Raw genomic sequence first — 12,484 nt, 5'->3', positions numbered from 1 at the left:
AAAATGGTCCCATGACAAAAAAACATACAAGATTTTATATCTCACAGCTTTTTTTTCCTTACGCACAGTTTTGAGCAAACTATAATTAATCGGCTCGACCAGATGAGAGCTACAACATGAGTGAGAATTTTTTCTAAAACTGAGAGTACATAATGCTGTTTCTAACTGTTAATGTCAATACAATAGCATTTTAAGTTCCAGCGCTGCTGGACTGGGAATGAGGTATATGCTAATCCATCCTCTTAACTGAGACTGTTTTCTTTTCTCTCCATCCATGTGAACGCTGATTTGATGAAATCTGATCAAGTCATTCTGTGTCCCGTTCCACCTCTATAGCCCCTGTTGTGTCATGAAGTTGGTGGTTTGCGCTGATTCAATTGATTTCAATCCATATTCGCGAGAAAATATTGATTAATCCAAGCACATCTTACATGTGTGAGGTTGTACATTAGAGGTCATAGGTCTGAATCCGTACAATAAAGTTCAAGTCCGCACAAAACCAAGGGCGTGTATGGATTCAGCCGACAGACAGCACCTTGAGGCAGGAGGAGCTAAAAGACTGGAGCCTTGTGTATCGGGAGCTACAGGAACATTTGTGGGACATAGATAAGTTGTGATACACAGAACACGTACAGAAGACAAGGTGAGTAAATGCAAGTCGAGATGGTGGAGCAGAGGAGAAAACCAGTTTGACACACTGGTCCGTTTCTACTTTTGAGGGTGGGAAATACAACAACATGTCACCTGAAGTAAACACAGACCAGTGACCAGGAATTCGCCAGGTTTTTGTTCAGATGTTCAAATGTCCAGCAGAAACAAAACTACATTAACTTCTGGTTAGTGTTGAAGTTCTCCGTCTCCAACTGTTCAAACATGTGGTTGAATATGATTAGAATCAGGGGAATAATGAACAGAGTTATCTTAGCATGACGACTGGAAACAGAGGAACAGTTTGTCTCGTTCTGTCCAAAGGCAACAAAATCCACCAACGGTCTGTACAAAATAACTTTTCCTCAGGAAGTCTCCACATATAAAAACCTACTTCTTGTAAGAAAACATGTCATTCATTTACTTATGTGTGTGTCAACTTCCTAATTCGAGACGTTGAAGGACTGTTTTCACTGTTTGAGTCGAGCTAACCGTTTCCACCTGTTTCCAGTCTTTATGCTAGGCTAACTTAAGCTAAGCAAACCACCTCAAGCTGGAGCTTAAGCATCAGTCTTGTTTTCCTCTGGGCAAGAAAACAAATGTCAAACTATTCCTTTAAATGAAATCGGACTGTCGAAGTGGACTAGAAATATTGGATACAGCTGATTAGCGATGATTATAAGGCATAAAAACAAAACATGGCACCAAGATTGTAATTCAAAACCTGTTTGACCTAAAACATATTTCATTGTAGCAACTCAAGGCACACACCCTCAGGACCTACGCTACCTATGCCTGTCACTACTTTTTCAAGAGTTTGTATCTTCACCAGTACCGTCGTCTTCCTCCACTACCAACCACAAACTAACTTCTTGTATTTTAAAAATAATGAACACGTGAATGGAGAACCTTTCATGGATAGAGAAAAAAAGACATCCACTACAGCAGCAAATCTATCTGTGATCGATTGTGACATACCATAACAGTGCATTGACCCTCCTGAGAAAAAAATCCCTAAACATTTCCTAAACAAATATAGAACATTAATCTAACAGGAGGCGAATCGAGAGGACTGACATGACGTGGTCACCCCCCAGCCGCTGATCTGAGACCGGGTTAGCCTCTCGAGTTGTCCTGAGCTAAACCATTTAGCGGTGAAACATCTAATTATGCGGCCTCAGAGCAGCGTCCGGGATCAACCTCGTCCCGATCTCAGATCCCCAGTGTTTACTCTTTTAGTCACAGATGCAGGTCATGGTCTGCGGTCTGGCCTGGCGGTGGCTGGACTGGGCTGACAGCGCTGCCCCTGGTCACGTAGGGGATTGCAGCCTGGGTTCAGAGCTTCTCTTGGCATTAGTGAAAAAGTGTGGAGAACTGGAAGGAAGCACGGAGGGGACCAGTGAATAGAGGTAATATCCATTCTCCCTCTGTGGCAGAGGAGTGTTAGGGTGAAGGGGACAAACTGGAGGGAGGAAGGGGGGGGGGGGGGGCAGCCTTCAGGGTGGAAGGGAGAGGGGGAGGAAGAGAGATGCCCATTCTCCCTTTGGTGTTGATAAGTTTGGGTAAGGAAGGAGTGGTGGGAAGGAGAGGGAGGAGAGCCGACGTGTCCATTAGCCCTAAATTATCAGGAGTTAATGGAGGGAGGTACAGATAGAGGGAGGGAGGGAGGGGGAGAAATGACTCAGCCCCAAACGTTTAACTCTCCTCAAAGTCCGGAGAAGAGGACTCCAGTTTGCTCTTCTTGGTGGGTGGGGTCTCCGCCTCTAGGTCCTACGACAAAAACATACAACATAAAGTCATTTCCGATACCACACACATCTTTTTTTAAAACAAGGACTCAATATGCACAATGTCTAGTTTTATATCAACGAAAAGCTCTCTGTGCAATAATCCCTGATGATATAATTTAATGTTTACTGACTGACACCATCATTACCGCCCATAACAGGTAGGGAAACATTCAGGACTTTTGTAATTATATCTAAATACCTTCCTAGACCGAGGTACTTTTCATGACCTACAGACGGTGCTAGGCAATAAAACTATATCAATAATTATTGCAATATAATTTTCATCAATAGCAAGATTACAAAAGTCCAGTGTTATGGATATAATGCTTTTTCATTGAGTAAGCGTAGTGATGAGGTATAAAGGTGCATCAGATTTGTAAAAATGTTTTGCTGGATGTGATTTGTGTTTTGACTTTGAGTTTCATTTGATTTGTAATAGCTGTTCCCTTATTTTCTGGTATTCGTATGTGTTTCGGATCTGCTCTAAATGTGAAGATAACCTCTGGTTTGATGCCATATAAGTAAGAGTCTTCACTCAGCCTTTCCGTGCTTCATTTAGTGAAGTGTAGTTCAAAATCTTTTTATGTAGAACAAACAAAGACCTTATAAGGTCAGCAAACTGTGAAGGCTGATTGGTAATTCATATAGAGGAATCAAGGATTTAAGCCTGGTGGCTTTTGTACAGATTTATGTTGTATCATTAACGTAATTAACACTTGAGTAAAGAAGCCGTGACAAAAGCGCTCCGAAGGCCAAGGTCCTACCGTGTCTGTGTCTATAAATATCCACTCAACATTCACTGGCTTGAGGCCGCTTGTTGTAAGTGTAGCAGTGTAGTCAAAATGGGGCAGGGTAAAAAAATAGATCTTTATTCTGCTAATTTGACGCTTTAAGAGTCCAGACCAGCACTACACAGAATGAACTGATCTGTTGTCTCGTCCAGTTTGGTGAGGTGTTGGTACCTGAGTGGCTTTGCTGTCTGGAGAGTCCTTCTCTCCTGGGGACAGGCTCTCTCTCTTGGCACTTGGTGCTCTCTCTGAGGTCTCTGACGAAGGGACGGGCTTACCTGAAGATTGGAAAACAGCAAAGATCAGAACAACATCTTAGTTTCACACAGAGGAGAACTCAACACTCAATATTGTGGGTTATCTGCTGGAGTTTTGCGATGACACTGTGTGGGTGTGCAGAGCAAAGTCTGATGGAGTGTAATTGGATGAAACCAGCAGAGACGCATGACTGTTTTCAAGCAAAAGACAGAAAGAGACCAATTGATGAGGAGACGGGATTTAGTACAGAGTCGAATTCATTCATTTCTGTCTTCATCTACTTTTCCCCAGGACAAAAACCCTCAACAGTACGTCTGGTAAGCTCCTCCTGCACTGGATTGATTGTACTAGTCACACATTCGTCTGATGTTTAGCCAGCTTGAAATCTAGTCAAAGGCGGCGATGAAACTTTTTTCATTCACACATTGCAATCTGCCACTGCTGATCGAACGCCGATTTGGCTCGGTCAGCAAGTGGAAAATTGGGCTACAAATAATCATCCATCCATCCACCCATGCAGTTGGCATTAGGGTATCTGAGGATTCTGCTGAAAGTGCTTAACGTGCAAAATAAACTCATACTTGAACAATATATATCAGTTCAATGCACAACATGAAAAGACCCAGGAAACGTTTCAACGTCGAAAAAAGAAACTGAAACAACATTTTTAACTAGATGCCGATGTGTAATGAATTTACCTTGTTAGGGTATTAACGTAAGTTCCGTAACTTTTAAAGTTGATTATGTTTTGGTGGTTCACGTGAAGTAATGTGAAAATGGAGATGAAATTGTATTTCCAGTCTCTCTCCCACAAAGCATAGGAGTGAATTAAATCTGTATTATACACTCATTTCACAGAAGAATATTATCCTCAACAACTTGAAATCATCTCCTCTGAAATGTTACATGTTGAATGTATAAGTCATGATACTTGTGCAACTCATTTGTTAAAATATTTTCTTTATGACAAAAAAGTTGCATGGAATCTTTTTTTCATGCTGCTGTGGCCTTCAGTTTCATCGGATGACATTCAGTTCATAAAGACTAAAGTTGTCTTCCTGGCGACACTCCGGCTGTGTGAAGTTATCCGCTGCGGAGGTTTGTCATTTCCCCCCCTCGCCCTTTGTGGGACGTGATGAGCTCCAGGAACCAGCGGAGGCTAAGTGCTAGCTACTCCTGAAATCCACACGTACCTGAGAGAGGTTGAGATAAAATCCAGGCCTAAAGCCGGCTTGGGAGAGTTACAACATCGTCTTGTAAAACTACAGTCGCGCCTGTAAAGCTAGAGGGTGAGAACCCTGAAAGCAGCTTGACGGGTTTGGATGGTATGAGATTTCCACAGTATGATAAGTGTCACGGTTAATTCTTTCATGTTTGGAAGTGGGATCTCACTTTCTTTCTATTGGCAAGTGACTTTGTGACCGTCAGTCTAGCTGGATTAGGAGGAACTCTCAAGAATAAACAGAATTATTACAAACAAAAGTATATTCATGATTTTCTTCAAATGTAACTATCGCATGTTGTATAAATAAAGCAAGTTTGTTTTCATGTTAGCACCAATGATAGAAGAAAGAAAAACTCTGTAAGTATTATCATAAAAATGTACTTAGAGTCTTAAAATTAAAAGTATTCATTACTACTCAATGAAGTGAAGCTCATTTCAACAATGACTAATTTATTCCCATTATTCCCTCAGCCAAGGAAGTCATGTTTTCACCCATCTCTGTTTGTCTGTGGATTTGTTTGTTTGTCTTAAGCAAGATGACGCAAACATTACAGGATGGATACCATGAAACTTGGTGGAAGGCCAGGTATGGGTCAGGTCCCTTTAACTTTTGGTACAGATCCAGATCAGGAGGCAGATCCAGGAAGGTTTTATTTACTTTCTTTAACATTGTTTAACATTTCAACACTGTGAGATCGGGTGTTTAACAACATTTTCACTGATTTCTCCGATAATAATTCATGGATCTTGATGAAATAAATTGGGCATGTCTAGAGGACTGTTATTGAGGAGTTTGTGCAAGTTGGTGCAGATCCAAATAAAATCCAGATCTAGTTAATTTACATGTGGTATAAGATTAAATATAATTACCACCAATATGTGTTGGTAATCACCAGATAACTCACTACCCTCATACTTCACTATATAGGCACTTCTGTGTAGCTGGACTATTTAGTGAGCTTACCAGCACTGAACCACACTGAACGACAATCTTGTTTGCATCAGTTTGTTCTGTGATGCGCTGCTCCGCTCTTTTTTACATTTGTAGGACTGGTCAGGCTGTTCCTGCTGCACCGTCAGCGTAACGCATGATGGTAAATGCTCAGTTAGCGACCATCGGTTGTGCACTACTGTTCACGGTGCATTGTGGGAAAAAATAAGTCCACTTTATTAGGTAATAATAATTTCACCCAACATTAAAACAGCACTACAAAAGATTTTCTAGATTAGTGAGTGATTTCGGACTCCGCCTGTGTGTTTCTGTTTGGGTGTGTTTGTGTGTGTTGTGTGACTGTCTGACCCCTCTTGCTGTCCGGGCTCTGGTCAGTCTTGGTCTCGCTGTTCTCACGGTGAGACAAGGTGGTGGGCTCAGGGGCGGGGCTGGTGCTACAACTGTTCTCCTGTTTCACTGGGGATGAGTCAGCGATCGAGCTCTGGTTGCTGTTGTCGTCTGGCAAAGACAGAAAGATACGAGTCATTTCAGTTTCTCTCACTTTGAGGTTGTCCAACATTCGCCATAGACACAAAACACAATCAGACACGGTTTTTGCATTCCCTCAGTAAAATTTCAACAAGAGTAGAAAATGTAAATAAAAGTTCAAATGACTAAAACACAAATTTTACAGGAATTACAGTCAAGTTCTAGAATAAGATACAACATAAAAAAGATGTTAAACATATTTAGCTAAACCAATTAGCCCAGTTCTCTGTTAGTGTAAGAGTGGAGAACACAGAGTGCTGTGTGGGTTTAAGTCCATATGTCTAAAAACCAGCAGTGACAAACAACTGATATTTTCTGTATAAGCTAAGTATATTATCTGAGCTGTGAATGAACCCCAATGTTGCACTGGGTCACATGTTCATTCATTCCCATCAACACACACACACACTGTAGTTGATTTAGAATCCGTCCCACACACACACACCGTCCTACTGGCCCAAATTCTCACTCGAGCACCAAATATGGATTAATCCGCCTCTGAAAATAGTCCCAGACAAATGAAAATTTACTTCTGTTTAGGTAACATTTATTATAACCCTACCCAGCCCAACTGTTGCATATAAGCTCAAACCAGGTTTTTAAAAGATTTTATATATATATCTGTGACTTGCTTATGAGTAACCAATTGGCTTCAGTCTCAGAGCCAGAGGCAAAGAACAGAAGTTGAAAAGGACACACACAAACACTACGTTGGTTTTAGTCTTTTCATGGGATTTGTTGACATCAAGAAAAATGTAGAAAAAGTATCACCAGCCTTCACTTTGAGACTTTCAGTACCTACCATGCATGTCCATCATGCCTGGAGAGGAGCTGTTCTCCGGGGTCGTCAACTCAGATCCGTATTTTTCATCTTTACCCTTTTTTTTATTCTTGTTCTTCTACAACGAGAGAAAAAGCACAACATTCAAATGCATTAATTCTCCATTCAAAGTTAGTTACCATACAATAATGTGATGTGAAAACAAACAATGATAAACATGGTGGAACTTGAAAGTGTTATATAACTACAGAAAATGCATTATGAACAAAATGCCTTAAACCTTTCAGCGTATTAAACCAATTTTACAAATCATATACATTTAGCCCTTGATTGTGAAATGTTAATTTATGCAGTCTGTTAATATTATGTATTTGACCTGTATATTGGCAGTGTGTGCTGTTTTTAATATATAATTTGTCCACCGTCTGTACACAATAGTCATTATGTTCATATTTGCTTATGTTTTATAGACAGTAATGATTATTTTCACTGTAAAACTGATTAATCGACTCGTCTATTAAACTTTGGGGAAATTGTGATAAATTCCCATAAAATGTCCATTTCTAGAATTACAATTATCAAGACAGCAGTTCGCAAATCAAATATATTCAATTTCCAATTACTGTATATCAAACAAAAGAAGCAGCATTTCAACTTGAAAAGTATCCTCAACAATTGATTTTGCAACAATCAGTTCATTGAGTAATTGTTTCAGCTCTACTGGGTTGAACTTTTGTTTATCTGTTTATTATCTTGCAACATCCAGAGACATTTGGCCTTGAATATACGTAGATTAAAAGCTACTGGAATTATGAGTCAAATTAGTAGTATGTGTAACATACAATAAAAAAGCCCTTCTGATAATGTGGTTAAAAGTGTGTTTAATGGTCACTGAGGAGGCCGAACTCACATCATCTGATTTGGGCTCCGTCACAGGCACCCACTTGTAGATGCGAAGGGACGTGTCTCCGACAGTCACCCATTTCTTCTCCCTGTAGATGAGATTTAAAAAGAACACAAGATGAATGGAAGCCTCTGGGAGGAAATATATCATAAGCCTGACACTTTGAAATCAAGATGCTTTTGAAGTAATGTAAATCACACCATGAATGCAGATTGTTAGATTGTTTTCATTCTCAGTTGATTTCACCACAAATTCAGTTAAATGTAATCACCACTTTCCAACTGCAAATCATTACATTGTCAAAATATTAGTTTGGTCTGACAAAACCCAAAACTATCTCATTTAATATTAAAGAAAACAGACAAAAGCAGCAAATCTTCACATTTGTAAAGAAGGAAAATGTCGTATTGTTATAACTGCAGTCTAAACTCACTACTGATGCCAACAGACTCTATATGTTTTGTGACACTTTATACATCAAGTACTTGAGAGAATAATTGGTGTGGTAATCAATGATGAAACTAAAACTACAGTTAGTTAGAGCAATGAATCAAATGTCTATTCTAATTTCACAAAGATAAAGTTGACAGTCATATTTCATTTTGACTAATCAACATTTGGAATCCCAAAGAAAACAAAGAACATGAAATACTTGTGTCAGAGAAGAATGAACAGTGAATTATGGCAACTATACAAAATAAAAATCATCAATATAACGTTCTATTTGAGCCGATTAATAATTTTTAACAACAGATAATGATAATATAGCTACATTAAATCAGTATAAAAGTTATGGTTAAGTCAATATTTACATTATTTATTAATCTGCAAATTATATTCTTGAGTGATCAAAGGATTATTAAGTCTACAAAATGCCAGAAAATAGAAAATCCATACGATGACACCAACAGTTCTATCTTTGTCAGATTAAGTAAAAATATTCAGTTTAATTTGACAGCAAACAGCAAATATGAACGGTCTCTCTATATTTGCATTAAAAATTACTAATCAATTAGTAAAATAGCTAATGTAGATGAATAATTGCCCAAGGTCATTTTCATGTTTTCTACATTCACATTATTAATAGTTATATGAATGAGTACATTTTGTTTTAACTTATCTGAATGTTTTACTTTCAGTTTACCATGACTGGAAACATGAAATAGGCAAATATGAACAGCCATGATTGAGGTTTCAGTGAATTCTGGCATTTTCACTTAACACTTTAGTTATTACATCAGTAAAATAGCTTCTGAATAATTGTTTCTAGGGTCGACCAATTGATAAAGCGATAATGTTTCAGCAACACACAACAAGATGTTGTCACAGACGCATAAAAGGTCAAGACAAACAACAACAAAGCCAATCTCCATGTGTTCTTTATCTGCTCTTAAGCATTATTAAGTATGATCATTTATTTAATCAACTTTTACCAATGACAAAATTAATATCAGTAATATATTTCAATTTTCCATTTTGTCAGATAAGTTGTTCAAATATTTGGTTTACTAGGACACAAAACAAAGAAAAACAAGGTAAATATGAATATTTGTGAAGCTAGTATCTGGGATTCTCGTTGATTAGTAAAGCAGCTGCTGAATAATTGACGAATCAATTAGTAATCAATCAATAAGTCGACTATCTCAAAGTCACTGTCAAGTAAATATTTTGCTCGAGGCAAAACAATGCAACAGTAAAAGAAAACACATTGACACAAATGTATAAAAGGCCCGAACAGGAACACGAATCACCCCAACCATGACATATGTAATTTCTACTACATCCACTTGAAAGCCTCTCGAAGTTTGATCATTCATTTTATTTTTATAAACTTTTTTTTTCATCGAAGACCAACTTCCACCGGTCGGAGGGCGTTAGATTTACACACCTGATAAAAACAAAAAAAATCACATAAATTCATCCACCGTGCGGGGCTTACACACGTTCATATAAAAACAAGCCATCCTCTCAATGGCTACATGTGTGTTTGTGAATGTTTATTAAAGCGCTTTGTTCTGGTGTTGAACGTGGAGTTCACTGTACGTGTTCAGCCATGCACCACAGCCTACTTCCCTCTCCCCACCCCCACCGAGCCCCGCTCCGTGTCGGACCCACAGGGCGACTCGGAGCGCTCCATTCCAAACTCCGCCCGGACCAAAGTGCTCCGGCTCCGCGGCGCCGTCGTCGAATCGCTTCCCGGGGCCACGCGTGTCCCGACGGTTCGCCGCTAAAACCCCGCGCCGCGCCGCGAGCTCCACAGCAATGGCTTCATGTGACTGCATCGTAATGGCTTCTGGGTTCAACCCTCGCCGGTAAAAAAAAAACCCGCCGGCTACACGTCGGACCGAGCCGCCAGACGCCGGGACGACGGCGGCTGCTGCCCCGGTGCACCCGAGCCACCCGAGCCGCGGAGCCCGTTCGCGAAAGCGTCCTTTAAATTTCCTCCACTTTCATCCCTCGCTCCGTCTCGCTGCTTCCCTCTCCTCCCCCAACGAGCCTTCTTCTTCTGTCGTTAGATAACCGAGCCTGCTTCTTTTCCCTTTTGTCCTCTTACCATTTTCGTACTTTCTCAATAGCGGCCATGACCCGCTTGATGTCATCCTTCGCCCTGCTCCGGGTCTCAGCTCGCACCGACCTGCCCGACATTGCCGCGGTGGTTATAATATTTAGTAAAGCTCGCCGGCTGCTCAGACACAATGCAAACAGTGGAGCGCACACAGGAGCCAGTGCGCATGCGCCCACTGATAGAGCACGGCGAGGGGGAGGAGGAGGAGGGGGGGGCACGGGTGCAGCGAGAGAGAGAGAGACAGAGAGTAGGAGACAGACAGAAAGAGAGAGAGCGAGAGAGAGACACAGAGAGAGAGATACAGAGACAGACAGACAGAAAGAGAGAGAGAGAGATGTGTCTCCTGCTGTGAAAGAGAGAGAGAGGAGGAGAACAAAGAACCTGGCGGAGAGTAAAGTACTAGACCGAAAAAGTTATTCACAGTATAACTGCACCACATTAACATATAAATATGATAAATTGTCTCTGAATATAATATATTTTACCTGCATATAATGTATTGTCTCTTTATTTACTCTGTACATTGCTCAAATAAATGAATGGAACACTGAATCATCACAGTAAAACACCATGTCAGTTAAACTCCAGGGATCAATGTGTCCATTCAGGAAGAGCAAGTGATGAATCAATGTCTCCTGCTTTGGTGAAGATGAAAGTGACAACAGGTGCAATGGAGGCAAACGCAAGACAGCTCATGATGGTTTTACATGTGGTGGCCACAGACACCTGTTCTCTCCTCTTCCTTCCTGACTGATTCTTCTCTAGTTTAGTGTCCTTGTCACTACTGGTTGCATGAGGTGGTACCTGCAGCCCAATCAGGCTGCACAGGTAGTCCAGCTCCTCCAGGAGGACACACATCCACATATGCGGTGACAAGAAGGAGAGCTGAACAGGACAGCAGCACTGGTATCTGCTCCTCTGAGCAAGGAGGAGAAGGAGGAGCTTTACAAACTGACCTCCAGCAGGCTACAGGTGTGCTTGTTTCTGACCAAACTGTCAGAAACAGACTGCATGAGGGCCCGACTTCCTCCAGTAGGTCCTGTGCTCACAGCCCAGCACCGTGCAGCTCGATTGACATTTGACATGCGCACGTGTGACAGGCGTGAAAGAGTCTAGAAGCTGAGGTGAACGTTATGCTGCGTTTAACATCATCCAACATGACCAGTTTGTTGCTGGGTCTGGGTCTGTGCGACCCTTGGAGGGTCGCACAGACTTTCCCTGTCATAGCCAGCAGTACCTTGACCGCTATTACGTACCGGGATGAAATCCTCACAGCGATTTTCAGACCTCAGGTTGTTGCAGTGGGCCCCGGGTTCCTCCTGGTGCAGGACGATGCCAGGCCTCATGTGGCCAGAGTGGGCACTTCCTGGATAAATCCAATTGAGCAACTATGGAATGTTATGTATCCGTGCGTCCGCCGCCGCCAAGTACCACCACAGACTGTCCAGGAGCTCACTGATGCCCAGATCCAGGTCTGGGAGGAGATCTCCCAGGACACCATCCGCCAACTCATCAGGAGCCTGCCCAGACGTTGTCGGGAGTGCGTACAAACAATCGGAGGCCATTCCCACTACTGACTCACATAATGAGTTGCCTTGATGAAATTTCCGCAAGTTTGATCAGCCTGTGATTTCAGTTTTTCATTTTGATTTTTGATATGGTTTTGAATCCAGCCCTCAGTGGGTTAATGATGTTCATTTCCATTGAACGTTGTAATTTTGCTCTAAACAAATTATACAATGTACATCAGTCAGGATTTTCAACTTGAACAGTTCGTTCATTAAGATCTAATGTGTGATTTAAGTGTAACCTTAAAGGGACAGTTCACCCAGAAAGGAAAATCCACTCATTATCAACAGTGTTTTAGTCAAAAAACTAAAAAAGCAACAGAAAAAAACACAACATGCCTCCATACCGCTCCTATGTTGTCATCCAAGTGTCTGCAAGCCCTGACATTCATATCGGATTTGAAACAATTGACCATGTTTTTGGCCTAAATATCTTCTATGATCCAAACGTGTCCACGCAGAGGAGGATATCAGGC

General features: G+C 41.2%; 1 protein-coding gene across 1 annotated transcript; it reads right to left on the bottom strand.

Annotated features, from left to right (window-relative positions):
- Nucleotides 1-2,147: 2,147 nt before the first annotated feature.
- Nucleotides 2,148-10,558, bottom strand: bcl7a (BAF chromatin remodeling complex subunit BCL7A). The gene is made up of 6 exons (XM_061070347.1): nt 10,429-10,558; nt 7,881-7,962; nt 6,992-7,088; nt 6,010-6,159; nt 3,401-3,504; nt 2,148-2,418 (listed from the first exon to the last, which is right to left on the bottom strand). The coding sequence occupies exons 1-6, from the start codon at nt 10,518-10,520 to the stop codon at nt 2,344-2,346; spliced, it is 600 nt and encodes a 199-aa protein (XP_060926330.1). The 5' UTR covers nt 10,521-10,558; the 3' UTR covers nt 2,148-2,343.
- Nucleotides 10,559-12,484: the final 1,926 nt, after the last annotated feature.

Source organism: Limanda limanda, chromosome 1 (genome assembly GCF_963576545.1).
Source record: "Limanda limanda chromosome 1, fLimLim1.1, whole genome shotgun sequence".
Lineage (NCBI taxonomy): Eukaryota > Metazoa > Chordata > Actinopteri > Pleuronectiformes > Pleuronectidae > Limanda > Limanda limanda.
The sequence above is the reverse complement of the archived record's forward strand: the minus strand, read 5'-3'. Positions and strand labels throughout refer to the sequence as shown.